The 27,385-nt window shown below is 45.3% G+C and overlaps 3 protein-coding genes and 2 long non-coding RNA genes across 16 annotated transcripts in view; 2 read left to right on the top strand and 3 right to left on the bottom strand.

Annotated features, from left to right (window-relative positions):
- Positions 1-33: 33 nt before the first annotated feature.
- Positions 34-10,899, top strand: LOC308463345 (uncharacterized protein). Its single transcript, XM_080981633.1, has 8 exons — positions 34-1,122; positions 2,314-2,424; positions 4,420-4,509; positions 5,393-5,500; positions 5,766-5,887; positions 6,969-7,091; positions 7,965-8,007; positions 9,533-10,899. Exons 1-8 carry the CDS (start codon positions 1,081-1,083, stop codon positions 9,668-9,670), a joined length of 777 nt encoding a protein of 258 aa, XP_080837759.1. The 5' UTR covers positions 34-1,080; the 3' UTR covers positions 9,671-10,899.
- On the bottom strand, positions 5,754-15,562 carry LOC308463351. The gene is made up of 3 exons (XR_013979561.1): positions 15,473-15,562; positions 11,581-12,717; positions 5,754-5,857 (listed from the first exon to the last, which is right to left on the bottom strand). It is a non-coding gene; the product is annotated as an uncharacterized lncRNA (long non-coding RNA).
- Positions 15,020-26,738, top strand: GNG13 (G protein subunit gamma 13). Of its 11 annotated transcripts, none has more exons than XM_080981639.1 (4): positions 15,612-15,719; positions 15,924-16,013; positions 24,525-24,640; positions 25,578-26,738. In XM_080981639.1, the coding sequence occupies exons 2-4, from the start codon at positions 15,981-15,983 to the stop codon at positions 25,681-25,683; spliced, it is 255 nt and encodes an 84-aa protein (XP_080837765.1). In that variant the 5' UTR covers positions 15,612-15,719; positions 15,924-15,980; the 3' UTR covers positions 25,684-26,738. The 11 variants fall into 11 exon arrangements, with proteins under 11 accessions (XP_080837770.1, XP_080837771.1, XP_080837765.1 ...); XM_080981636.1 differs by having other exon boundaries at positions 15,617-15,719; positions 15,878-16,013; XM_080981638.1 differs by lacking the exon at positions 15,612-15,719 and adding an exon at positions 17,809-18,008 and having other exon boundaries at positions 15,752-16,013.
- The window catches only part of LOC308463352, a 51,833-nt gene continuing 46,660 nt past the window's right edge, over positions 22,213-27,385 (bottom strand). The window contains exon 2 of the long non-coding RNA XR_013979562.1: positions 22,213-23,046. This is a non-coding gene — a long non-coding RNA (uncharacterized lncRNA). The remainder of the gene's footprint in view (positions 23,047-27,385) is intronic.
- The window catches only part of CHTF18 (chromosome transmission fidelity factor 18), a 40,144-nt gene continuing 39,492 nt past the window's right edge, over positions 26,734-27,385 (bottom strand). For both annotated transcript variants that reach the window (XM_080981624.1, XM_080981623.1), the window contains exon 23: positions 26,734-27,019. In XM_080981624.1, coding sequence (XP_080837750.1) covers positions 26,883-27,019 — 137 coding nt within the window. In that variant the 3' untranslated portion in view covers positions 26,734-26,882. The remainder of the gene's footprint in view (positions 27,020-27,385) is intronic.

The following is a 27,385-nucleotide window of genomic DNA, read 5'->3' as shown; positions in this document are numbered from 1 at the left end:
CTTCTTCTTCTTCTTCTTCTTCTTTCTTTTGCTTCTTAGGGGCAGGGGAGATAACACAAAATGTCTGATACATCTAAAAAGAGCAGAAAAGTAGACAGGACTACCAAATAGCGCCCCACCAGCCTCTCACCTGCATTACCGGGGGGGGGGGGGGAAGCACCTATATCAGCTACTGCCACAGTTTCTCTTACAGAAGCTTTTTGCATCCTTCCTCTGCCCAGAAGAGATGGGAGGATGAGAGTCCAGTCCATCTAGTGAAATGTGGGCTTGTTTTAGGGTAGTGGTGGTTTTTCAGTGTAGGACAGGTTGAGGCAGGGCAAACAGCCGCTCGTGTTTTATGGAGATGTGAGTGGGTATTTACCTCTAAAGTAATTTCTAAAGTCTTTAAAAACTGTTACTCACCTTTGTTCTGGGTCCTTAAAGGTAAAGGTACCCCTGACCATTAGGTCCAGTCGCAAACGACTCTGGGGTTGCGGCGCTCATCTCGCTCTAAAGGCCGAGGGAGCCAGCGTTTGTCTGCAGGCAGTTTCCGAGTCATGTGGCTAGCGCTTATGGCGAACCAGAGCAGCGCACAGAAACGCCATTTACCTTGCCACCGGAGCGGTACCTATTTATCTACTTGCACTTTGACGTGCTTTTGAACTGCTAGGTGGGCAGGAGCTGGGACCGAACAATGGGAGCTCACCCTGTCTCGGGGATTTGAACTGCCGACCTTCTGATTGGCAAGCCCTAGGCTCTGTGGTTTAGACCACTCCTTACCTCCTACCAAAGGCTGGGTGGGGGATTTCTGTTGCAAATAAAAGGAAATAAAGATCTGCCTTACTTTCACTGCCTCCAGCCATTAAGCTCTGACTAATAATGGACACTGAGTCCCTTGTTGGGGAGTTGGGCTTCCAAAGCCAACCCCAATTCTTTCTATAACTCTGATACTGTGATCATCTAGTCTAATCCCTGCAATGTAGGGGAGGTAGCGACAAGCATGCTGTCACGAAGTTGGCAGCTGTTGCTTTACAGGGTGTGATTTTTAGCTGTCCCCTCTTTCTAGGCACTCCTGTGAAACTACCTGTTCTGCTCAAACAGATGTTCAAGCTGTTCTACTGCAACATATCGTTGTATACAAGTGTGAGTACCAGTTTTATTAGTTTTGTGGCAGTTAACCTTTCCCCTCCCCAAATGCCTTGGCCCAATATTGAGCCTGTTGGCGAAGGTGGCCTATGGGTCTCTTCTAGAGCCGGGTGATATATTGACCCAAGCCCTAAGCGGGTTTGTAATCCATATTGTGTCATTGGTTTCATAATTTTTGACCTGGCAATATATCGCGAATCATTGTGCGTGTGCTGTGCGAAAATCACAACATGAAGCCAACCAGTGCCTCTACATAGCTCCATCCTTATTTCAGACACTGTGATATATTGGTATATCACGATGTTGAAAGCCAGCTATTGCCCAGCCCTGGCTTCTTCCGCCCTGCTGGTTGTCATCCAGTGGTCCAGAACTTCATGTACATGTGTGCTTCCCTCTCCATCCAGAAGATGGCAGACTCATTTGAAAACAGAAGTGCTTTCCACTTACAATAATAATAATAATTTATTATTTATACCCCACCCATCTGGCTGGGTTTCCCCAGCCACTCTGGGCGGCTTCCAACAAAATATTAAAATATAATAGTCTGTCAAACATTAAAAGCTTCCCTAAACAGGGCTGCCTTCAGATGTCCACTTCCACTCTGAAGCCTATCTTCTGCTTCTACAGTGAATGGATGTGGTCTTTTGGATATGATTTACTTCGCAGGGCAGACTGTGGGTCCCCCCCCCCAAAAAAAAAAGTGAAGAAAGAAGTCTGTAAGTGGAGAGGTCATCAGGGTTAGCTGCAGCTCCTTGCTCCTAAGGGGACCTGGACCCAGCCTCTCAACAACCCTGTGTAGTTGAGGTTAGGCTGAGAGAATGGAGAATTGGCAAACCTGTGAATTAGCCCACTTAATTTGCCATCCAGCAACCAAGAGGGGAGGAGGGGATGGCCAGTTGCCTACCTCAATTCTTTGGAGGAAGGGGAGGGATTTAAAAGGAGAGTAATAAGGCTCTGGAAAGAGTACAGCAAAGGTGCCTGCATGGTCAATTGGCAGGGAGTTTCCAAGTGTAGGTCCTGCCATGCTAAAAGGTATATTCCTTACAAATAAATAAACTAGCTGTGAAATAAATGCCATTGCTCAACCCTGTGCTCTTCTGTCTTAAAAGAGTGATTACTTTTGAACAACTTCTGGGAAATCCTATTTTGATTTCTGGTACCAAATGAGCCCCAATTTGTGTTTTTCAGCCCAAATGCTGGAGTTCTATGATCAAAATTTTTGCCAGCCACCCTGTTGTGGGAGCAGATGGCAGCCTGACAGCCATCACTTTAAAAGAACCATCCCAGGAATTCCAGCAGGTAACACCATTGACTCGGGGATATTATTCCTCGATGGGGGGGCTTGTATCTCGCTGTCATGTCAGAGGGGATGATTCCTGGGCTGCCATAAACTCACCAGGTACCTTTAATGACCCACCCTTTCTAGTCCTCAGTACAACTACATCATTCCAATTATTATTATTTTAAATTTATTAGTCACTTTTTTTTTACCAAGGTACCAAAAAGTGACTTACAATATATAAGCAATCAAACCCATATGCATTAAAACTGACATGAAAGAAAAATCTAAAAGACAATCCTGTTATTAAATGGCCGGAATAAAGCATCCCCATCCACTAAAGGAAGCCATAGATAAAAGCCTAAGGCCTAGAGAAAAAGAAATGCTTTTGCCTGTAATGATGGTGACAGGTGAGCTTCCCTGGGGAGAGCATTTCACAACTGGGAAGCTGCTGCTGAAAAGGCCTGTTCTTGTGTTGCTACCTTCCCTGATAACCTGTTGAGAGGGCACACGGAAGAAGCGTCTCAGACGATGATTGCAGGGTCCGGGTCACTTTTATAGGGGGAGAGGTGGTCCTTGAGGTATTGTGGTTCTGAGCCACGTGAGGCTTTATAGGTCAAAACCAGCACTTTGAATTGGATGCAGAATTGAAATAGTAGCCAGATGCTTGCATAAAACAGATAATGTCTGGGGAGTGCTTTGAACTTGCTATACAAAGGCTTTTAAAAATATATTATTTATTTAATGTAATGCATATGCTGCTTGATTGCAAAGAGAACCTTTAAGCTGTTTACCAAAAATCTAGCAAACGTTAAAATGGTCGATAAAAGGTGAATTTAAAAACGGGTATATAAAATCAAAATAAAATTAAAATCAACAGTTAAGCTAAAAACAGATTAAAACACATGTCAGCTTCTTCATGTCTTGATACACGTGCCTGAGCAAAAATGTTTTTATCAGGTGCTTAGAAGAGTACAGTGAAAGGGGCTTCATGGTGAAAGGGAGTTCCAAGGTGTAGGTGCATATCTATCTATCTATCTACCCAGTCTGACACACTTAAACAGTGTCAGACTGGGTATATGTATATATGCCAAGACGATCCCTCAAATAAACTTATCCCAAGCTGCTAAGGACCCTATATACTAAAACAGTGGGCCTGAAACTTATGCACAATTTGCTTACATGATTAGGACTTCAGGCGCACGGCTGAAAAATGAATGAATGGAAGCTGGGGTAAACCTGTCACGTAAATAACTTTTTATGCTCTCTGCCTTGCTTACTGGCCTCTGGGATGGATGCATGAGGCCTCTGGGACGCTCCCGGGGCCCTCGTGTGACCTTCCCAGTAACTAGTAAGCAAGGTGCAGAGCAAGGCCTGCTCTGGACAGGTAGGGGCAGTTGCATTGGGGTGGGGCTGGTTCCAGGGCTTTCCTGGCTCCACACATTTTTGCCTTTGCATGTGGACCCCCAGAACTCAACCATCACATAAGCTGCGGGCCCAGTGTAGAAAGACTTGGAATTTGGCTCAGTAATGAAGCAGAAACCAGTGCCGATCTCTGAGCAGGGGTGTTACATGCGAATGGGGGTCTCACGCCTGTCAGCAATTTTGCATTAACTGCGGTTTCTGGCTCAAGTGCAAGAGAAGCCCCACCTGGAGTGCATTGCCGTAATCCACTCTTGGAAGTCAAAAGTGACTGAACTGACCTCTGCCAGTCCAGGAATGGCTGTAGGTGTCACACCAGTTGCAGATGGTAAAAGGCAATTCTAGCCACCGAGGCTACCTGGGTCTGCAGGAAGAAATCTGGATGTAGAAGCATCCGCAGACTGCATGCCTGCTTGTTTGGTAGGAAATCAGCCCCATCCAGGGCAGACAAATTGTCAGACATTATTGCATGTTGAAAGTGCACATGGCTGCTTGTTGCTGCTGTTGTCCTCTGGCACGCAGGAGGGAAAGACTGGGAGCTGCTCTGGGTATCGAGGCTCTTCTTTTGATTATTGCGGTGACTTCACTTGCAGGTGGTCTCTGAAGAGTCACGCTACGTTGTTGAACAACTCACCCAAACCCCCCACTCTAATGTTACCTTCTCAAAACACTTTGGCCAAGATGTAAGTATACACTTGAAGTATACACTTCCTTTTGGGAAGCCTAGATTCTGGGCTTCTTTACGCCAAAGGGTGTGAGCCCAACCTTCATGCCTGTCAAATCTACTTTGTTTTGTGCTAATACCCTGATCTGCCAGCCAGAACAAGCTGCGAAAGGCATATAATTTGCATTAAAGACCAGGGCGTCCCTGAGTCTGGGAATTCTAAACTCTCCATCCTTCACACAGATGTTCCCTGCTTAGTTCTTTTTACTTCAGCAGCCTCCTTTAGGTGGAGAAAGGTCATTTTGTAGTCAAAAACCCTGGTCAGTCTATTGCAAATCCCCATCCACACCTGGCCCAAGGCAATGTACAAAATGCAATAACAGCAGTTAAACACGACATAGAAAATAATAGCCGATAAATTTTAAAAAGCCATACAAAGTGTAGACACCGCTGGCAGATACTTGTTCATGCTGCTGGCAAAGCTTGTCAGAACAGAAATGTCTTCAATTGTACCTCTCATAGCATGATGGAGATGCTGTTCTACAGAACAGGGGCAGCCATGCTGAAAGCCCTGTTCTGAGTTATTGCAGAGCAGCTTCTAGTTTGGGGAACCACTTGTTTAGCTCTTGCTGGGGAAGACTGTGTCTTATAATGAAGTATGCTCTTCCAGGTGGTAGAGAAGGAGAGATGCCTCTTCTAAAATGGCAGCTGCAATCTGCAGTTTTTTACCGGTAAATTGAAAAACAAATTCAATTTTTTAAAAATATGCTGCCCGGTTTAATCAGCAGGCATCTTTTTAATCAAAAGGATTTTGATCGTCTCATCTAGCAAATTCATCCATTCAACAGTTCATCCTTGTTTCTGACTGTTTCCTTTCTACCCTTCTATTTGTCTCCTTCCAGTCATCCTTGGAAGCTGGGCTCATTTTTGTGGTCCAGGCAGTTCGGCATATGATCCTGATGGAACACAACTCCCTGTGCTCCTTCCTAGAAATTGTGCTGGCTTTCGGGGTAAGCTTTTTTGTGTGTTCATTATCTTCCATCATAAGTTATTCTGCATATTTCTTACTACAGCAGTGCTTCTGTGGGTTTATATGTGTGTATGGATATATGTTTGTGTGTATGTACACACACGTGTACGTATATATATGTAATTCTTAATTTTTACAGCTCAAGAAAGCTTCCTTTTACAATGAAACCTGGGGCGTTCAGCCTCAGTTATGTGCTGTTAAGTTGCTGAGTTGTCCCTGCATTTCTCTCTTCTCCCTTTCTGCAGAATAACCTCTGGGCTCTGAAGCTTCTGCTGGAGTCTCTGGCTTATCACGAGAAGGCTGTCCGTAACATCGTTTCCTTGCTTCTTGCAGACCTCTGTTGCCACAAAACAGAAATGTTGGGATTGTAAGTTGGCATTTATTAAGCCCCCTCTGTTTTGTTCTTGGGATCTGTCCTGAAAGGCTGAGCCACTTCAAGAGCAGACATAGATGAGAAATCACTGCATCCCCTCCCCTCTCCTTCCTGCCTGCTTTCTTAGTTCTAGGCCGGCAGCTTTTGAGACTTACGGCAGACCTCAGCAAGGCCTCATTGACTGCCTAGGCAGACCCTGTGCTGCTTTTTGATGGCCTCTGGACACCTGTTTATAGAGCATCCATGCTCGTTTGTTTTCTCAAAGGTTACATGGAAATCAGACTGTCCGGTCCTTACTGAGCATCCTTTCAGGCCTTTTTTGCAGCAAGCTCATATAATATTGATCATCCTACTGATTGGCCTGTGAGATGTTCATGTGTCTTCCTGTGGATCATTCATTCATGCCAAACATTTTAGTGCATTTCCCTCTTCCTCTCCTTGCCTCTAAAAGTCTGTGAGTATGGAAAGGTGGATTTGCTGAGAACCTTCATCCACTTCTATTACCCAAGGCCAGATTTTTGGTCTGCACTTGATTGCTCACTATTGTAACGGCCAACTTCGGTGTTGTTTTCCTGGGCCAGCAGAAAAAAGTGCTCAAAGCTTCAGGGCATGAAAGGAAATGGTGGATTCATCCCTTCTCATCAGCCATTGCTGACTTATGTGAGCTGCACTTACTGATCACATAGAGGAGTGTCTGTTTATCAAAAGAGCTGGGTCTTTTCTCTCTCTGTCAGCCTTCACCAACCTGGTGCCCTCCAAGTGTAGAACTCCCATCAGCCCCAGCCAAAATGGTTGCACTGGCTGAGGCTGATGCAAATGGTAGTCCAAAACATGGCTGTGCTGGCTGGGAGCTGTAGTCCCAAACACCTGGAGGGCATGAGTTGGCGAAGGCTGCTCTGTGCCACTCGCTCTGCAATGACATGTGAGCTGGCATGCTCAGGACCTATTGCAAAACCAGCATGCATCACCTGTGGGACCTCTGGTACAAGTTGAAAAATGGCTTTGGCTAAGCTGCCAGTTTGGCAGATGCTGCCAAGGACCTTCGTTTTCTCTGATTCCTTTCCTTTCCCCTCAGGTGGCAACACTGGGGTGCTCAGTATGTGGGGGAGCTGCTGTGCCTCTTCCTGACATCCAGGGATAGAAACCTACCATCAGTCGGCATCTCCATCATCAATATTATTGTGGAAAACCTGCCAATGTGAGTGTCACAGTGTATGAGGGTCACAGCTACATTCCTCCCATCCCAGCAACCCAGTTTTCCAAGAGGAAAAATCAGAGTGCCAATTACAAAAGCCCTGAATCAGGAGTGGGGAGCATTTTTCAACCTGAATGCCACATTCCCTTCCGGGGGTAGGCAGGACCAGGGGCAATGCTTATGCACAGGAATGAATGTAAATGTTATCTTTGTATAGGTGCCTAGTTTCTACACACAAACGTACCTCTATTTTCCATATAGGTAGGTGTTTTGATTGTACATGCATAGAAATGCTTTTATTGTTATTAGAGTTTGTAGATGTGTTTTTTAAAGCTTTTGGGGAGCATTTCATCTAATTTTGTACTTTGCTTCAATGGCTTCAGGCTGTGAAGCAGTTTAAATAACTTCGTAAAACAAGTAAATAAACGGGAGCCACCATCAGGGTTCAAGAACGCATTCCAGGCAGGCAGAAACACTCCAGGAGGTATGTAGCTGAAGAGGGGGTGTGGCTTGGGACTGAGTCCTGCAGGCTAAATAAAGAGGCTTGGGGGGGGGGGGCTGGCTTTGGCCAAAGGTTCTCCATCCCTGCCCTCAGTAGCTTGGGACTCAGACATGGGATCTCTCCCTATATCAGCTGCCCTGTGTGTTAAGAAGCCCTCTTCAAGGTCCTGCTGTTGGGGTAAGCACCATGCGCATTGACACAGGACCTGAACTTATCTGTGGTGGCTCTTGTGGGCATCTTTGAGACTCCCATGTGTTGCGTTGTTGGTACGCAGCATCTTTGGGTGATGTAAATGGAATGCTAAAAATGAGAAGGTGGTTTTGCTTCAAGACGAGGGGGACCTGCATCTTACCACCCCCTTCCCTTTCTTTCAGGTGTCCGTGGGCAAAGGAGGTTAGCAAATTCCTTCAAAAATCAGTAAGTATGTGATTCTTTTTCTGCAGTGGAGGTTATTTAATTATTATTATTTATTTATTTATCTAATTTCTATTCTGTTTGCCTAATTTCATCTGAGGATCACAGGACGGTTCACAATATGAAAACACAAAAATACACAACATAGTATCAAAGAAAAACAATAACTCCCCGCCCCCCAGTTTAATAGGCCATAGGTTGTTTAATTAGCCAGAGGCCTCGGAGAAGAGAGATGCAACGAAGGCACCAGGCGAGTCTCCCTGGGGGGAGAGCATTTGACAAACGGGGAGACATCACAGAAAAGGCCATTCTCGTGTTGCCACCCTCCAGACCTCTCATGGAGGAGGCACATGAAAAAGCTTATCCAGGAATTGGTTGCTCCTCCCACTTGCCTTGGAGGCAGTGCAGTGCAAATGTTAGCCCTGCCGGCTCTTTAAGACTGTTGCAAGAGATGCAGTTGCCGTTAACATAGAGGGAGTTGGGGGCAGTTAAGAGCAAAAGCAGCAAGAGTGTGGCTTGCATCTAGTTCGAAGCTAAAACCAGGGATGGTGAACTGTATTCTTTGGTGTGGGGGGCGCGACCCACTTTTATTTTTGTGGAACTAGATGTCCATTGCCACACAATGAGGTCTCCCCCAAGAGCGGTCAAACTGTTGGTAACAGAGGATTTCCCAGTTATAGGTAGTATAACTCAGGGTGGGTTCAAGGACCCTGGTGATGCGGAAGAGGCAGTGAGGAATGAGCAGGCACCCCAAAAGTTCCTCCCAGGAGGCAGATTGTACAGTTCGTTTTCTGCATGAGCAGGAGTCAAGACACCATTTATTTTCACAGAATGATGGCATTCCCCACATGCCCTGTGCACTGGCTGCCCATATGCTACCAGTTCAGGTACAAGGCTGTTGTGTTGATATACAAAGGCTCAAACAATCTGAGGTCTAGGATATCCCAAAGGCTGTCCCTGAGATCATCCAGAAGAGTGCTGTTAGTTCTGTGCCATCTTGCAGAATCCCTGCTAGGCTCAAGTAGAAGTCTGGTGTTGAGTGTGGCTGGTCCCATGCTGTGGAAGACCCTTCCAGCGGATATTTAGCAGAGGGCCTCTCTTGTTTTGACTTCCAGGCCTCTCCTGAATACCATTTAATGTCTACAGGCCTATGCAGCCGCTTAAATTTCCTTGATTCGCTTTAATGATTTTTTTGTACTGGTTGTATGGGGTTTTATGGTTTATTGTATACATTGTGCACCACCTTGATGCTTCACATGAGTTGGCATATGTAAATACTCTTATAATTAATTAGATTGCTTTTGAAGCACTGGATATTCCCCCGTGGTTGTGTGTTGTGAGGGAACATCAGTTGTGTCAAGAAAGCTGTATTCATTTTGGACAGCTTGCCCACTCTGACTTATCTTATTATCAAGGACCAAAGGGTGTACTTTGAAAGCCACTGGCCAGAATGAGCCACCATTCCGCTTTTATTCCTGTTCTTAAATTCCATTTTTTTTACACCCCCCCTTTTTTCTCTCCTACACAGACAAAACCATTTGGCTGGGCAGATTATGAAGTTTCCACCTTTATAGCCATTTCACAGTCTTCCTTATGCCTGAGACTCCCTAGGGTCTGCCAGCTTCCCTCACCTCTGGCTACTTCTGAGCAGCAAAGCTCTGGATGACGTGCACCACCCCGCTCCTTGATCAAGGCACCTTGAAGCCACATTGCGCAGTGCAGTTCTGGAGGAAACGTGTGTTTGGGAGTTGTGGTTGAATTTCCCTGTGGAGCTCTCCAGGATCAAAAACAGGCAAAAACTGGGGCCCTCCTGATGCTGATGACCTCCAGCTCCCATAATCCCTGGCGGTAGCCTGTGCTCGCTGGGGCTGATGGGAGGTGGAATCCACCAGCAGCTGGAGGACCACAGGTTTCCCACTCCTGATCTGGAAGGTTTAGAGCAGTGATGGCCAAACTTGGCCCTCCAGTTGTTTTCGGACTACAACTCCCATCATCCCTAGCTAACAGGACCTGTGGTCAGGGCCATCAAGTTTGGCCATCACTGGTTTAGAGAATACAGAGGTTTATTGCTGAGAGGAGAAAGCAACATGAAACTTCTTCCTGCAAGAGTTGTTATAGACCTGTGCTATCTATGCCCAGCCTACATGAACTCCTCTCTGTCCATATGTGATGAATCTCAAGAAAGTCTCACCCGTGAAGACCATATGAAGCCGCCCAGTTTGATGCATGAGACCTCTGCCCTGTGTTTGGCGCAGGTAGTCACACAGCACATGCATAGATTTTTGCCATGGTGTGTCCTCTTCTTGAATCTGGGTTTGCTGGGTTAACCCAGAGCACAGCACCTGCCCCCCACCTTATTTTTTTCAGTCCTTCTCAAGCAAATGAGGGCGAAGGTGTTGCATGGTGCCTGTGGTACCAAATGTCAAAGCAGAAGCTGCTTCTTCATGTCACACTTTAAGGCCTTTTTCTGCAGTTGTGTTTTGCAAGCCAATGAAATGCACACAAGAGGAAATGTGCCCTCCCAGCAAATTGTTCTGGTTCTATGGAATTCACTTGGTTTCCTTCTGCTCTTTTCTTTTTGAAAGCAAAACTCAAGTTTGGCCTGGTTAGGAAAGTTGTTTTGCAAACACTGTTTTGTCTCCCCCTTTATTATTTTTCAAGACTTTCTTGTTCTATATTTAAAATGGGGGGCGGGGCTGGGGAATCAGTAAAGTTTCCTGCATTTTTTTATGCTTCTGCTGGAGTTTTTTGGACATGGAGCAAACATATTTACACTGTGTAGAACTTTAAGGACATGTCAAACTGTTGTACCTTTGATCCAGAAATGTATATAGTAGAACCACCTGTGTTCTGTCTAATTGAAATGAATTATTATTAAAATAAGGATGTGCCTTTCTTGTCTGGATTTCTGGAAAAACAGCATTTCATGCTTTGATTAGAGCTACCCCCGGTAGGACGCGGGTGGTGTTGTGGGTTAAACCACAGAGCCTAGGGCTTGGCAATCAGAAGGTCGGCGGTTCGAATCCCTTCGACGGGGTGAGCTCCCGTTGCTCGGTGCCTGCTCCTGCCCACCTAGCCGTTTGAAAGCACGTCCAAGGGCAAGTAGATAAATAGGTACCACTCCAGTGGGAAGGTAAACGGTGTTTCTGTGCGCTGCTCTGGTTCGCCAGAAGCGGCTTAGTCATGCTGGCCACATGACCCAGAAGCTGTACGCTGGCTCCCTCGGCCAGTAAAGCGAGATGAGCGCCGCAACTCCAGAGTTGTCCGTGACTGGACCTAATGGTCAGGAGTCCCTTTACCTTTACCCCCGGTGTGCTCCTCTGGTGAGCCAGATGTGCCCCCCAAGGCGTCTCTGGTCCTTGGAACTATCTTGGAACATCCCCTCACAAGCCTTCCCTTACACCCTCCCTGAGTGTTCTTGCCTGGCTGCAATGTGTCCTTAAGCTCCAGTGATACCTATTGTTTGCCTGGGTGGAGGATGGCTAATGAGTATAGAACCTAACCTACTGTTCAAAGGTAAAATTTGGATTCATTGCTCCATCTTTGTTCCTGGAGCAATTGTGGTATGGTGCTAACCTGCTGTCTTCATTCATCTCTTCCATACACCACTATGACTCCTCTTCAAGAACAGACTGGACAAAACAAATGCATTTTGCCTCGTGCTCATTTTGCCTTCAGAAGCTTACAGAATCCTCTCCAACTGTGGCTAACAATATCACAGGAGCTGGTGTGGTGAAGTGGTCTCTATGCAACATCAGTTGGCAAATGCTCTTTATTTTCTGCTTGAGTTGGTGGTTTCGGTTTTGCTCATCCTGGGAAGGAGGCAAAGGCCTGTATAAAGTCCAAAACTTCAGGTTAGGCTGCTGCAGTGTTTTGTATGTGGGGCTGCCTTTGAAGACGTTTCAGAACCAGCAGCATGTGTGGCAACTAGATTGTTAACTGGCGACAAGAAAGTTTCTAATCCAACTGCACTGGCTGCCAATTTGTTTCCAGGCCCAATTCAGAATGCTGGTTTTCACTTTTAAAGTCTTTTAAAGCATTTCACCCTTTGCTACCATGAAATCTTTCCTGGCTCGTTCATTCTCCCTTGTCCTTAGCTCTCCTTGGTGTGTCTTTAAACAGAGAATTGCTTTCTGAATGTCTTGGGAGAGAAAGAGACTATTAAAGTTGCCGAGTTTTGGCTTGTAAGAACCAGTAGGAGTCTGTGTTTGAAAAGGGCTTTTAGGATTATGGCTTCTATGTTGTTAAAGAAAGTGATGGGAAGGTTTAGCCACAATGGATGGGGACAGCAATTTGATACGATTAATCTCTTCCCACTTTATGAGTTTATGAAGGCAGCTCTGTTGCTTTCAGCTGTTTTTTCAGTAGGATCTGAATCAACAAATTGGTCCCACATGAAGCAGCTGTCAAGGAGGTTGCGTAGCCAAGCCCCTAAATGAGAGGTCACGTTTTTGTTGTTGCAAATTGTGCCTGATTAGAAAGCCCATCTTCCACTAATTCTTGATGAGTGGGAATTGGTCAGACAGACACTTGACACATGCTCAGAACCCCCTTCTTGGTTATTAGTTTACTACGTGCCGAGCCTCTGATCACTCTGCCTGCCAACCCGCCTGGAGCTCCTCCTTTCCACCCCATGCAACCACTCTTGAATGTGGGAAGGTACTGTGGAACATCTGAGGGCTCCACATCCTTTATCTCTGCAACATGATGCACCTGAGGAATGGAAGAGGGAGAAGTTTAAAATAGCCATTCCCTGCTTCTTCAATGTTTCTCCCTTCTTGCTATAGTCAGACAATGGCAAAAGTCTGAGTTAAATGGAAGTGGAGAGACACAGACGAAAATCGTGGTTTTAAATAATGGCAGAGGTTTGAGTAAAGCAGGGGTGGAGATACATCCTTTTAATGAGTTGTAATAAGGAGAAATAACTTCTTCACCAAACCTTTATTAGTCATTACAAATATAGGCCATCATAAAACATCTGCATATAAAACTTTAAAATACGGTATATACAAATAAACAGCCATGTAAAATATATAATAATGAGAATTCTTGTGATTTCTCCCTGCTAAATAGTGCCATTCATAGGGATACTATTGACAAAAACTTATTAACCTGGAAGTAACTGCAAGGGTGGGACACGGGTGGCGCTGTGGGTTAAACCACGGAGCCTAGGACTTGCCGATCAGAAGGTTGGCTGTTCAAATCCCTCCGACGGGGTGAGCTCCCATTGCTTGGTCCCAGCTCCTGCCCACCTAGCAGTTCGAAAGCACATCAAAGTGCAAGTAGATAAATAGGTACCACTCTGGCAGGAAGGTAAACGGCGTTTCTGTGCGCTGCTCTGGTTCCCCAGAAGCGGCTTAGTCATGCTGGCCACATGACCCAGAAGCTGTACGCCGGCTCCCTTGGCCAATAAAGCGAGATGAGCGCCGCAACCCCAGAGTCGGCCACGACTGGACTCAAATGGTCAGGAGTCCCTTAAACTGCAAGGGTGGCAAACAGAGAAGGCTACAATGCAAGCTAACACAACCAAGCCTTTCCCAACTCCCTTCTTGCTGTACTCAAACCTTGTTTTACACTGCTGCTTCCCCCACAGTGTCACTGCCTTCTCACTCTAGTCAAATCTCTGCTTGTTTAAAATTGCCACTTTTCTCCTTTCAGTTTTTGTCCATCCCTGAATCATAGACTCAGAGTTGGAAGGTACCCTGAGGATCATCTACAGTACTCCCTTACAGGGATCCAACTTGCAACCTTTGTGTTATCAGCACCACTCTGTAACCGACTCAGCTATCCTGCTTTCCGCAAACCTCTGCTGTTATTTTAAACCACCTCTTTCCCCTCTGTGCCAATTCCTTCTCACTCCCATGCTATGACCCACTGGTATTGTGCAACTTGTCTACCCCACCCTAAACATACAAATCCAGGACTGAGATCAGGCACTGACTTCATTCAAATCCAAGGTTATGATGACATGCTACAAATCCTCCAGTGGGAGCTGTGTGATGATAGCCTTACACTTTCTTTGTATATAGGAAGAAATACATGTTTTAATTTTGAAGGGTTCCCTCCCCCATTCATCTTTTCCAAATAAACATACCAAAACAAATTATATTTATGAACTATGTTGCCAAGCGATTAAGAGCCAACTTTGCAACTGGCTGGCAGATTAACAGATGGCTGGCAGTCATTGTATTACACACACAACGTGTATTAACACACAAATGCAGTTCATCATTCCTTAATCTGCCATGCATAACCCAAAAGCTGGTGTATAAAAGCCTTTCGGGGGATGGTTCTTTGTTAATAGAGATGCTCCATCTTCTAAGGTAAATTAACAAAAGGATGATTGTGGATTTTTGGTCTGTTTTGAATTTTACTCTTATTTTCAAGTGTGTGTGTGTATGTATGAGTTATACTCTGATATATGGCTATGATCTGCCTTCACGGTCAGAAGCAGCAATGCTTCTGAATACCAGTTGCTAGAAACCACAAGCAGGGAGAGTTGCTCTTGTGCCCGGGTCCTGCTTTCAACTGGGGCATCTGGTTGGCCACTGTGAGAATAGGATGCTGGACTAGATGTGCCACTGGCCTGATCCTGCAGACTCTTATTTTCTTGTTAGCTAGAGCTATGAGCATATTCATGGAAATGGTAAACACCCTCCCATTTAGATAAACAATCGATTCATCTAGCTCATTGTTTTTGACACTGACTCGCAGCAACTTTCTGGGCTTTCAGATAAATGACCTTGGGGATTGAACCCGGGCCATTTGCATGGCAAAACATGTGCTTCGGGCCCTGGAGTAGACTGCGGCCCTCCAAACATCTGTATCTGGCCCTCAGGGCTTTCCCCAAGCCACACTTCTCATGGGGTGCCTCAAGCACTTTCCTGTGGCTGGAATGTGCCCTAGAATTCCCTCGGGCCTCAAAAGTCTTATACGGAAATATCCAAAGCCTTTGGGTACCTGTGGTAGGAAGTTCCACTTGGTAAAAAAAAATACTTGACAAACATTTACCACACTTTAACGGTGCCCACATTTTATCATCTGAAGCTGCCACCTCTGCCTGCCGCCCGTGAGATAGATACCAGGTTGTTTTTCAGTGTGCAGAAAATCGCACTCAACAAACCCTCCGTGAGTGAGCAGCCCAGAGGCCATTTTGTTGATTGTCATTCCCATTTAAGAGGATGAAGACAGGGAGCCCTGTGGCAGCCGGCCCAACGAGAATGACGTCTTTCTCCAGAATGACGTCTTTCTCTGGGCAGCTACGTGGGGAGTTTGTGTGTGTTTTGCTGTCCCACTATAGTAAGATCTCCCAAAATCCAATAACCCACATCCCAACGTCACTTTGCTGCCACCAAAGCCCCACTCCCCAATCCCTTCTGATAATTGTTTTGAAAAGGCAGCGCTCGGAGATTATGCTGATGTCAAAACAGCTTGATAATCTGGTCTTTGGGGATCCGCTATCACTGACCTCTTTACCATAATAGCCACGTGGTGTCCCTGGGGGTGGGGAATGAGTTTTGACCTGCAGGGTGGAAGGCTCTGGAAGGAAGGTTTTGTTCTGGTGGAGGGGTGAGTGATGTTCGGGTCATGACCTACCAGCAAAAGTGTACCAGCAAAAAGCCTTTGCCATCTTGCTTTTTAATTTTTTTGCTTTATTTATTGTTCTTATACTCTTAAGATCCTCAAAGGATGTGCATTCCTCTGTGTCCCCACGGGTGAGCATGCCTTCTCCCTTAGAACAGGCTGGGGAATCTTTTTCAGCCCAAGGGCCACATTACCTCCTAGGCAGCCTCCCAAGGGCCACATGGTTGTGGTGGGTGGGGCCAGAAGCGAAAGTGGCATAGCAACAAATGAACATTTTGCCTTTGTACAGCAAGTGAGATTCTGCATGCACCACTTTCCTCCATCCTGACAAACAGGAGCCTTTATCCAAATTCAAGGACATGAATTTCAATCTTGACAGAATATGCTCTTGAATGGGAAGCTGGGCAAATAGGAGGCTTGCTCAGGTAAAGAGGTCCAGAACTATCTTATTTATTAACTTTTGTCTTTCCCGAGGGAGCTATGGATGGCAAACAGGAAAGCAGTAAAACAATACGATTACAAATGAAATATTTAAAAATGTTAATGCATAGAAATATTTTAAAACAAACCATTACTGTTAGTAATTTCAAGGTCACAAAGAACAATAATGTTTAGCCATCAAATGCCTCAGTAAACAGGAATATTTTAAAATTCCTGCTAAATGTTAGTAATGAGGGAGAGAAGCACACTCAGCTGGGAGGATGTTCTGGAAATGGGGAGCCACCACCAAGGAGGTCTTTTCATGGTCTGACAGGCTTGATAATACTGGAGGCACTCTTTCAGGTATTTTGGTCCCCAGCTGTTTAGGACTTTTGTACACCAGTACTAACACTTTGAAAAGGGCTTGGTAGCTTGCTACCCAGTTAGTGAGGCATTCTCAGAAGAACCAGTGGCCCATGATCCCACTGGGCCAAGCCCCTCACCAACTCAGCAGCCACATTCTGCATTAGCTGCAGCCTCAAGACCGTCTTCAAGGGCAGCCCGATGCACAGGGGGTAATCTTTCATAATAGGGCGCCCTGTGTGAGGCCAAAATTTGTTGCTCCCACATGGATCTCTGCAATTTTGTGCCCCCTTGGTCCGGTGCCCTGTGTGAGGGAGTCACTCGGACCACCCTAAATCTGGTGCTGGCCATGTCAAACACATTATATAAATCCTATAGGAGGGGGTGATGTTCTTCTGATGCTCCCAGAGGTTAAGATCAGCAAAGAGGACCCTCTTGACAGTTCCTCTGCCCTCATAAGTAGTCTGGGAGAGGGACTTCTCTGTGGCTGCCCCAGGTTGCAGAATTCCCCATAGAGCTGTGTCTGGCACTTCATTGTACAACTTTTGGTGAATGCTGAAAATGCACCTCAGATCAGGCCAGAACAGAGTGGAGTGGCCAGATAGACATGGGACTATGATTTTGAGAGGGGTCTACTCCAGGTCCTCCTGATAGAGGCAAAGGGGGGACCTTTTGGTAAAGATTATTGAAACTGGGCTTACATTTCCTATCCTGGCTGGGCCTATTGGTACTAGCTTTGCATGACCCTGCCTGAGATGTATGTTTTCAGAGCCCGTCCTATTCCCGTGACTGTGATCTGTTTTAACTTTTTAATTCTGGATTTTAAATTGCTGTAACCCACCCAGGAAAGTTCTAGTGAAGGACGAGCAATCTAGTAGTAGTAGTAGTAGTAGTAATAATAATAATAATAATAATAATAAATCAATCGGCCTACAGAGCCTTTTGGTAACTTCCCTGCTACGATGGCGATTGGTTTTATTTATTTATTTGCTAGGCCTAAGCAAGTGCACCAGAAATAGTGATATATAACACACTTGTTTTGCTTTTGCACACAGTGTGCATCTTTAGGTGTTCCTCACCCATCCCTCCAGGCCCCAGGGATGCAATTAAGGTGCTGTTCTTAAGAGAGGGGAAGAGGTATCTATGGCAGCCCAAGCATCCTTTGCCTCCATCCCAATCCCTCTAATGAGACAGCCGCCTCAGCACCTTATCCCCATGGCTTTGTTTCAGCAGAACCTGTTGTAAGAGGGCATTTGGAGCAATTGCTACCCGCGGAAGACAAAGGGTGCACTTTCTCTTTCTCAGCTTATCTGGGCTCCAAGCTGCTAAACAGAGCACCCGCGGGAGGGAGGAGGCTGGGGGGGGGGGGATTTCTCATTATCCCTGTTCTTTCCCTTTTGGGAGGCAGCTGGGCAGACTTTAATAGATTACATTCAGGATTTCAGATTGTTAACAGCAACGGAGGGTTCTGCTTGGAGAGGCAAACGTACGGCTGAAAGTCCTGGGAAGCTGTTTTGAGCCTTTCTGTAGGTGGACACAATCTTCTTCAGTGGGGAAAATCTTCCTTTCAAAAAGAAAAAGAACAAACACACAACTTTCCCCCTTTGGTCTTTTAAGCCCATACTGCTTCTTCCAAGGTAGGTTGCTGGTTTTGACTTTTTTTATTAATAAAACATCATGCCAAATAGATGGGGTGAATATTTCTGGTTACAAAAAAATGGGATTGGTTTTGACCTCCAGACCAAGGCCTTTCCCCATCTCTGCTCTTACAAATTTCTGACTTTTTATCATCGTTTCGCTGAATCCAACCATGTTTTACTCGGAGTCATTACATTGAAATGAATGAATCCAAGCTAGTTGTGTATTAATTTCAGTGGATCTACTCTGAGTAGGGATAACATTGGATGTGGCCCATTGACTGGAAATTAATGATAATTAAAGGAAACTTCCATGTCTGGGAATAGTATACCTTTTGAATATCAAGATGCTGGAGGAGGGGGCAAGCAAAAGCAGGTAGCTGCCACCTTCATGCTCCCAGAGACATCTGGTAGTTGGAATGTGGGAAGCTGCCTTATACCAAGTCAGATGGTTGGTTCATCTAGTGTTTTCTACACTGACCGGCAGTGGCTCTCCATGAATTTAGACAGGAGTGTTTTCACAGCCCTCCCTGGAGATGCTGAGGATTGAACCTGGGACCATCTGATGCTCTACCATTGAGCTAAAGGATGCAGCACTAGATAACCCCTTAAATCTCACCTGTAGGTTGCTTCCTGCGAGAGAGAAATGTATGTGTATAGCTGGCCTGGTTAACAGAGAGGGATGTTACTATTGAAAAAGGAATTTGTTTCTGCTTGGCATCTTCTAAGCAATGCTGACAATTATTTTTACTTTAAAATATGTATCATCTTTTCCAACAACAAAATGATGCTCATTCCTATGCCTTTTGGTGTTTAGCAGCAGAAGCAATCCCCATTTTTATCCTTGTAGACATGATGGTGTTATGATTTTTTAAGTGAGTTTAAAATGAAAAATTGCACATATTTCTCAGGGTTGGCAAATGCTCCTTTTCCATTTTTTGTGTGTGTTCCGGCATATCAGCAATGTAGAAGCAGTTGTAAAGCATGGTATTATGGGTGAATGATGAAATGTTAAGTGTGTGCACATGGCTGTCTTACAGGGAGGCCCAGTGAAACCAGTAAGTCCAGGTTAGAAAACTCCCTAGATGCACTGCTGTTCTAGAGCAAGATCTAGACTCCTCCGCCATGCCACACAACCAGAGACTGGATCCCGGGATGTGCCCCAGGATCTACTGCAGCCCCAGAGAATGGCATCTGGGGAGGGCGTCTGAAATTTGCTGTCCTGTGTGGATTCATTTGAGCTCTTAAAGCTTGTTTGTTTTTCAACTGTGCCTTCACCCAGAGGGAGATGAAATGCAATGGACTAGCTGCGTTGGCACGGCCGACTGATGCACTCAAGGTCCCCGATGCTCTGGTGTGTTTGTTATGGAGGATGTTGTGCTGGGCATGGTTCTGCTAATCTTGGGTTAGCTCAACACTTGGGTGGAGTCTGGACTCCTGTTTTGGGCATAAAGCATTTGATTGCAACTGGGAACCTCTGCATGTGCAGAGCTGGTGCTGTACTACTGATCTAAGATCCCAGTCCTCATGGTTCTGAAGAAAGGGACAATTTAAATAGGAACATAGGAAGTCACTGAATACTGAGTTGCACCATCTTGCTCAGTTTTGTGAACACTGACTGGCAGAGGTCCTCCAGGACCTTGGCCTGGAGCCTTACCTCAGCCTTCCCCAGAGATGCCAGGGATTAAATCGGGGACCCTCTGCATGTAAAATTGCAGTCCTCATGGACCTGCGACCTTCTGCATGCAAAGCACCCGTTCCACCACTGAGTTTACCACCCTTTCCCAGAATAAATGGGCTTGGCTGTGCCTAATGGGGAGTTGTAGTCCAAAATCATTTGGAGGGCACCAGGTTGGGGAAGACTGCAATAGATGGTTGGGCTTATATCCACCTAAGTTAGGCACAGCATAGACCCATTGAAATTACTGAACTTGCTAGTCATGGCCAGTAATTTCAGTGGGGCTACACTGCTTAGAAATAAGTTTGGGTACAACCTGATGTCCTTCTCCTTAGCAGATGTGATGCAGCATCTCTCTTGACCCGATAGCTTTTCATACTATTCAAATTGCAATCAAATCAGACCCGGAGATTGCTTAGTTAAATGGCAATGTGTGTGATGCATGCAAAGTGGCAGCCTTTTCAAGCCCTGGTGTGAGAGGGCTGAGTTTCTACAGGGCAGGAGCTGGACTGCTAAGGTAGGTGTTTGTTCTTGTTTACCCCTGCCATCTAGCCATTGAGACAGTCCATAATTGTCCAGAATCAGGTTCTTATAAAATTTATGATCTGTTTATTTCATAAGATAGTTTCTCATTTGTCTAGTCTTAAGTTTGGTTTGAGATTTTTTTTTAAAGCGTGTTTAAAACGTTTGGCATTTTAGTGCAAATTTCTCTCAATATGCATGTTTGTATGCAATTTGGCTGAAATATACACATTTTGAAAAGCATTTCCCCCTCATGTATATCCTTTGCATGCTGTATGCATTGTTATGTACACTTTAGCTGAGCTAGGGAATCAGGATTGTTTTCAAATTCTTCCTGAAAGTTGATAACGATGGAGACGGTCACACCTCATTAGGGTGGGAAGTTCATAACCGGAGAATTGCCATTGAAAAGACCCTGTCATGGGTCAAATATGAAAGACATATTTGCAGAAACAGATAGCAAGGAGACCTTAGCTGCAATATTGCTGGCATAGGCTGTCTCCTCTCCTCTCCTTGCTTGTTCCCACCCCCACCCTGTGCCAGTGAAAACTCTGGGGTTGGGAAAACAGCAGCTGTGCTTGAATGTAATATGTGGCCTTTCAGATTTAATGATGACTCTGTGTGGTTTTAGATATCAAACATACGTCGGTGTCATTTGCCCCTTCCTCTTTGGAGGCTTCCTGGCCAATACATTAGTTAGAAAGAAATTAATTTCTGGTGGTTCCCTTCAGATGTTTTGAGCTAGAGCAATGAGTCCCATATGCTGGCTGGAACAGATGGGTTTTGTGATCCAGAACTTCTGGAAGGTATCAAGTTGGATAAGACCTCAATGGATTCAATAGTTGGCCCCTCAGTTGAAAGACAGGTATAGAATTGTAGAGTTGGAAGGGACCCTCATGATCAACTAGTCCACCCCCCTGCAATGCAGGAATAAGCAGCTGTCCCATACGGGGATCAAACCTGTGACCTTGGCATTATCAGCACCACACTCTAACCAACTGTTACTTGATTCAGTAATATAAATGTGAACGACAGTAATATGAACAGATGCCCTTTGGGAGATAGCTCTGGTGTGTTATACCCAACTCAGAGCTGACCCATTAAAATATCGGTACATAGACCTAGGCTAGCCATGCCCATTATTTGAATGGGTCTACTCTGAGTAACTTCAAAACTGGTGACAACCCATTCTTAGCAGGAAATGGCACCCCAAAGGATTTATTTTTCATCCCCTAATCACAGAGCCAAAACCATCTTAAAAATAATAATGAAATATGGGTGGCATCCAGTGCCAGTCCTTCACAGGGTAGACCCAGGGTAGACTAACATTCATTTCAGTGGGTCTGCTCTGAGTAGGATTCCTTAATGTACAGCCTCCCATTGATTAAGGAAGTAGTAAACCAATGAATCAAATTTCCATTGATAAACCAACCAACAAAAGCTGCTCAGGCAGAACTGTTTGGCCAACAACTTGCAGTGTGTGGCTGTGTTAAACTGCGCCCCCTGGAAACAATCTGGCAATATGTTGGTTTTGTGGAGCATAACCCCTACCTCCCCCCCCTTCGTTCACCATCAACCACAGTCCTGCCAAACAGTGATTTGCTTAGGGATTTAATCTCTCATTTCCATCAAGCCAGCAACAGCTGCTTGCTCTCTTCCCCTCCCCTTCCTCAGACTTTCCTGCGGGAGACAGCATTTAGAAGGATTTGTTAGTTAAATGCTAATGCCACCAGATAAAACTATGCAAATCATAGGATGGGGGGGGGGGGAAGCATCACTTTCCCATAAGCCTGTCCCCACAGCCTACTTTGAAATACTGCGTATGCTGGGGTCATCCCCAGATAGAGAGCGCCAACCTCAAAGGGCTTCCCAGCTCTGGATTTCAGAGTCATCACCAGGGACTCTCACACTCACCCCACAGAATTATTTGCAAAGGAGACATAGACTCCTTGTCTAATAGTGACTGCCAGTCTCTGCAAGGGCAGCAAAATAACACACTTCGGCTTCCAGAGAAAACTTTGCTTTGACTTTTATTTTTAACAGATCCATTTTCCTAGACCTTATGAAAACTGGTTTCTCAAATTCCATTTGCTTGTGTCCACAGCCAATGAGAGGCTGTGAGAGCCTTTGCTGAATGAGGATCCCAGTGGAGGTGTAGAGGGTGGCTTTCAGGGACCAAGGCAGTTCCTTACCCCATAACTAAACTAACTTTTGCCATTTAACACTATGCAAACAATGTCTAGTTTACTAAATGTATTCAGGACACAGCAGTCACTCTAGGGAGGCAGATTATGTTGTTTTAAAATACACATAGTCCTGCCTTTACTCTGGGACAAAAGGCTCATGCTAGCTTTCCCCAGGAGTTCCTTTGTTTTTTGAGTTGAGGGCCCTGGAAAATCTCCTCTCTGTACAATTTAAAGCAGGAGTGGGGAACGTCAGGCCCAGGAATCAAATCTGGCCCTTCAGATTTCTCTTTCCGGCCCTTTGGACTCTCTCCAGGCCACACCCCTCACTTTCCTTTCTTCACATCCTCCTTGAGTGTTTTTGCCTGGCTGGAACATGCCCTTGAACTCTTCCGACAGTATCTCTGGCTTGTCTGGATTGAGAAGAGAGATGTATTTGATCCCCACTCCCGGTTTAAAGGCATAGGAACTCTTTTTTTGCTGGGCATTTGCCCACCCTCTCAAAGAGCCCCTCCACCAAATCCAACAGGCATAGGATGGCAACCTCTGACCTGAAACAAACCCACTTAGCACCATTAGACTTTGTGTGATTAGCAGAAATGTAATAGGTGAGATCATGGGAAATAATGTGGTGATGGGGGAAGAGCTTGACCTGCTGAGGTTATAGTGCCAAAGGCTTGTGGAGATGCAGAACCAGGGTAACCGGAGGCTCAAAGGGAGATTGATCATTACACCAAAGTTTGTCACCAGATGCACCGGCTACATCTGTCGTATTTCCACTTGTCAGCTTGCCCACAGCAACAGGCACTGACTCCTGTGGTTACCATATATACGGTCATGAAAGATGACGTAGAATAATAGAATGGCAGAGTTGGAGGGGGACCCAAGAGTCATCTAGTCCAACCCCCTGCAATGCAGAACTTAAGGCAGCCTGTACCAACTTGATGCCCTCCAGAAGTTCTGTACTACCACTGCAACATCTTTTGCCCCTCCCAATTTTATTTTATTTTTAAATTTAGTTTTTGAGCTTTTAATTTTTGCTTTGGGTAGTTGCTTCCTCTTTTTGTCTGTGTTTTTGTGGGATGGTAGATTCCCCCCCCCCCCCCCGCTTTTGTGGGTGTGATGGCGGAGGATCTGAGCATCACTAGTTTTTCCTTTTGTGAAATGGGTAATTTGTGATGGATTCAGGGGCACTGAGCTCAGACGGCTGACTGGAAAGAAATTCCATCTCAGAGGGGGGAAGGTTCCTTCCTAGGGCCAAGGTTTCAACCTGCGGTTGTGTTGGAAGCAGCAGATGTTTTAGGATGGTTTTGCAAACTGACCCACATCCAGTCCTTCCCCATCAGTGCTTGGGGAAACAAAGTATATGCAAAGGCGCAAGATCCAACATGGCCATTAGTCCCAATTTCCCTGATGCATCAATTGTGGGTGTTAACACCTCCTGTTCCCTCTCTAGAGCTGTCCTTTGAGAAGTTTTGCTTGATGCAAAGTCAGGCTATTTTACTTGATCAGCAGGCAGCCCGCCCTAGAGACAACTTGGACCAATTTTTATTTTTAGTTCAATCTTTCTTTAACCGACATTAGTCCCTTTGTAGCAAACTCGGGTGCCAAGAGTCAACAGGATGCTGGGAAACGTGTGTGCACTGGTGTATTGTTGTGGGTTCAGGATTTATCTCATTTTTAGGACATATTATTGAATGCTGTTGGTATGTTTGTTTTTATGTAACCCGTATATTTTATCCTCTCTCTCAAATACAAGCTCTGAGGTTTGCAATATCTATAAACAATCTTAAAAAAATAAAACTTGGGAGTGAGGGAAGGGGAGACTCAAAACACCACAAAGTCCCGGGAGGGTTGAGTATGCTCAGGAGCCATGCAATGTTTAGTGTTAGTTGGAAAGGAAAGCATGGTTCAAAATCTCTGCCATGAAGCTTGCTGACCAACCTTAGCTCAGTCACTACTTCTTATCCTCACAACAGTCCTGCTAAATAGGTTAGGGTAATTTCGTGTGTGTGTGTGTATGCGCCTCCAGCATGCACTCCTTGGAAGAGGGACAAACAAGCCCATTAAAATCTACTCACCATTTTTAATTTTCTGCCTAGGTTGACGCTTCTCCTTCTCTGACCCGAACAGCCACCAAGCCACATCCCCATGGATGAATGGGAAGCCCCTCAGTGGAAGAAGGAAGTCGAAAGCCTTAAGTACCAGCTGGCTTACAAGAGGGAGATGTCCTCAAAAACGATCCCCGAGTGAGTCCACAAACAGCTTCCTTTCTTGCTGTTTCTCCTTCCTACCACCTTATACACACACGGCTAAGTGCATTCCACATAAGTGGAATCCAGCATACTAAGAACATCAGGCTTACTTTAAACCTCCCTCTCATGTTTCCAGTCCGAGTAGTGACAAAGATGGGCTTGAAATGGAGTGGGGGAAAAACCTAAAGTTGGGCACCTGCTTTGAATGCAGATGGTCCTGGGTTCAATCCCCAATGGCATCTCTGGGTAGGGCTGGGGCTCTGGCCTGAAACCCTGGAGAGCTGCTGCCAGTCAGTGTGGACAATACTGAGCTGCCAGCACCATTGTGCATTGCATCCTTCTCTCTTGAGAAATCCTGGGGGCTGCTGTCCTATGAGAAAGTGGAGGCTTTTGAGGGCAGAGACACTCTGCCACCCTCAGAATCCTCTAGCTGTGTTTCCTGCTAGCAAATGTATTTCAAAGCTACTCAGGAACATGAATCTTAAGAATGAAGAGCTTTCCCTGAGATATTTGGCTCTAGAAATATACATCACAGCAACAGAAATAGATGCAGGCTTGGGATCTTTCTAGGTACCCGAGAAGCTTCAGTTCACAGGCCCACAAGTTTTCATCCATGTACAGAGTGCCTCTGGGTACAATAAGATGGTATGTGGTTGGGTCTCATTGGCCCAGCACTCTGCCGTCAACCCATCTACCTTGTAAATCCGGTGTACTTAGCCTGTGGCCTTTAGATGATGCTGAACTTCAACTCCCCAGTGAGTATGGCCATAGATGATGGGGAGTTATAATTCAGGAGAATTTTTTTTTTAAGTTTAAAAAAAGGAGAAGGACATGAGATTTGGGACCAGGCCCAAGATACTCTGGACTCAGCCAGACGTTGGCCTAATACTGCAACGAGGAAAGACCCTCATGTATTCTCTTTCCACCCTAGGTTTCTTAAGTGGATAGAAGATGGCATTCCAGAAGATCCATTTCTGAACCCAGAGCTGATGAAGAACAATCCGTGGGTGGAAAAGGGGAAATGCACCATCCTCTAACCCACTGCCTCTCAAAATTTCGTCCACGATAAACAAAAATGGTTTCCTTTGGAGATACTCAAAATTGCATGAAAACTTAATGTATAAAGTTTTTATTTTAGTTCCTCACTATGGCTAAACTCACACTTTACCCCCCCCCCCGCTAGCACAGTTGAGTTCATATAGTGGCTAATTAAAGGTTTACCTCATTTGTATGATTTGGGGAAGAGCATTCTCCCTCCCCCTGGGTTAAAATGGGAGGTGCACTTCAAACCACCGACATACAGATTTCACAGAACAGGCAGGCACCCTCCCTGCAAATGTACAATCAAGTCCATTGCACCCTCTTCCAAATCCAACTTTCCCCCCTTTGCCTAGGGAGATAGGGGCTCAGGAATACCTATGTACTTTCTGGAGCAATGGTGATGCTTCTGGGGGTTCCCAGCTATGGTCTAGGCTGCATGAGAGAATCCAGGTGCATGTAGAATTGCTTCCCTCCTGTTCATATGTTGGCAGTGCTGGGTAGCAGAATTGGTGCTGAATAAGGTCTTCCAGTCTTGACAGACGAAGGACATATCTAAGAGTGGATCACCCTTTCTCAAGGCATGTCACACTCTGTCCTAGTTGCACACTGGTGGGTGCCCCTGATCACCATTTGGGAACAATCACTGAAGAGAGTACGGATGTGAAAGAGACCCCACTGTTTTGAATTTTGGCACCACCATCTGGGAAGATACAGGGACATTGGATGCAGCACAGGATAATAAAATGGTAGAGTTGGGAGGGACCCAAAAGAATACTCTAATCCAACCCCCTTCAATGCAGGAATCACAACAAAAACTAAACAAAATTTGCAGCTTTATGAACCCTGTAGTTTCTCTTTCCTATATACCTGCAATTCTTTTTTTCTCTTTTTAGGGGGGACTTGTAAAGGAGCAACACAAGTTTTATAAAAGAATTTTTGATTACTTTAAATACTTTTTTTGTATCTTGTAGGATATACTGTTTTGCAGTTAAAAAAAAAAGCTAAGCAAATGTGACAAGGGCTTCTAAGCAAAATAAAGAAAGTGATACTGTGCATGTCTCAAATTTATTCCTTTCTTTTTATATATAAAACAGGATTCAATACAAAAGCACACATAAACATTTTTGTTCAAAATATCCTTACATGGTACCCACATGCTAGCTGACTCACGTGCTGCCTGCCCACGTTTCAATCACTAGAACAAATCTTTAATGTAAATATTTCTCCGAACTGCATTGGAGACACCTTCGTTGAACCGGAACCAAACATCGCTCTGCCCAACAGCCTTCCCAATTTGTTTTTCTATTCGGTTTTTCTCAGGTTCCTGATTGGCTGTTGAGAAAGAGGAAAAAGAAAGATGTAATATTGATGAAGGAATTTTTTGGGATGGGAGCCTGTGGTCCTTCAGATGTTCTTAACCTCCAACTTCCATCAGTCCCAGCCAGCATGACTAAAGGTCAAGGAAAATGGGAGTTGTAGTCCAATAACATGTGGAGGGCCACAAATGTTCCATTAGTGCTGCAAACTGATTATGAAACAGACTGAGTGGGGATTTGAACCCTGATCTCCCAGGTCTTAGATCATCACTCTTAACTACTACACTACAGAGGCAAAGCCTGGACAAAGAGGTTCAACCTCAGCATTTGCCCAAAGCTGTATAATGAAGGCACCAGGTGGACCTCTGTGGGGAGGGAGTTC

This window comes from Podarcis pityusensis (genome assembly GCF_964106645.2).
Source record: "Podarcis pityusensis genome assembly, chromosome: 14".
In the NCBI taxonomy this organism is placed as follows: Eukaryota; Metazoa; Chordata; class Lepidosauria; order Squamata; family Lacertidae; genus Podarcis; species Podarcis pityusensis.
Note: the sequence above shows the minus strand (reverse complement) of the source record. Positions and strands in the feature narration are given on the sequence as shown.

Bases quoted from the DNA above. Each gene is read 5' to 3' on its own strand.
- LOC308463345 (XM_080981633.1), top strand. From the start codon at position 1,081: ATGTTCAAGCTGTTCTACTGCAACATATCGTTGTATACAAGT. The intron at 5,501-5,765 runs GTAAGCTTTTTT...CCCTTTCTGCAG, and splicing joins AAATTGTGCTGGCTTTCGGG to AATAACCTCTGGGCTCTGAA. The intron at 7,092-7,964 runs GTGAGTGTCACA...CCTTTCTTTCAG, and splicing joins ATTGTGGAAAACCTGCCAAT to GTGTCCGTGGGCAAAGGAGG.
- GNG13 (XM_080981639.1), top strand. From the start codon at position 15,981: ATGGGAAGCTGGGCAAATAGGAGGCTTGCTCAG. The intron at 16,014-24,524 runs GTAAAGAGGTCC...TGACCCGAACAG, and splicing joins CAAATAGGAGGCTTGCTCAG to CCACCAAGCCACATCCCCAT. The intron at 24,641-25,577 runs GTGAGTCCACAA...TTTCCACCCTAG, and splicing joins TCCTCAAAAACGATCCCCGA to GTTTCTTAAGTGGATAGAAG.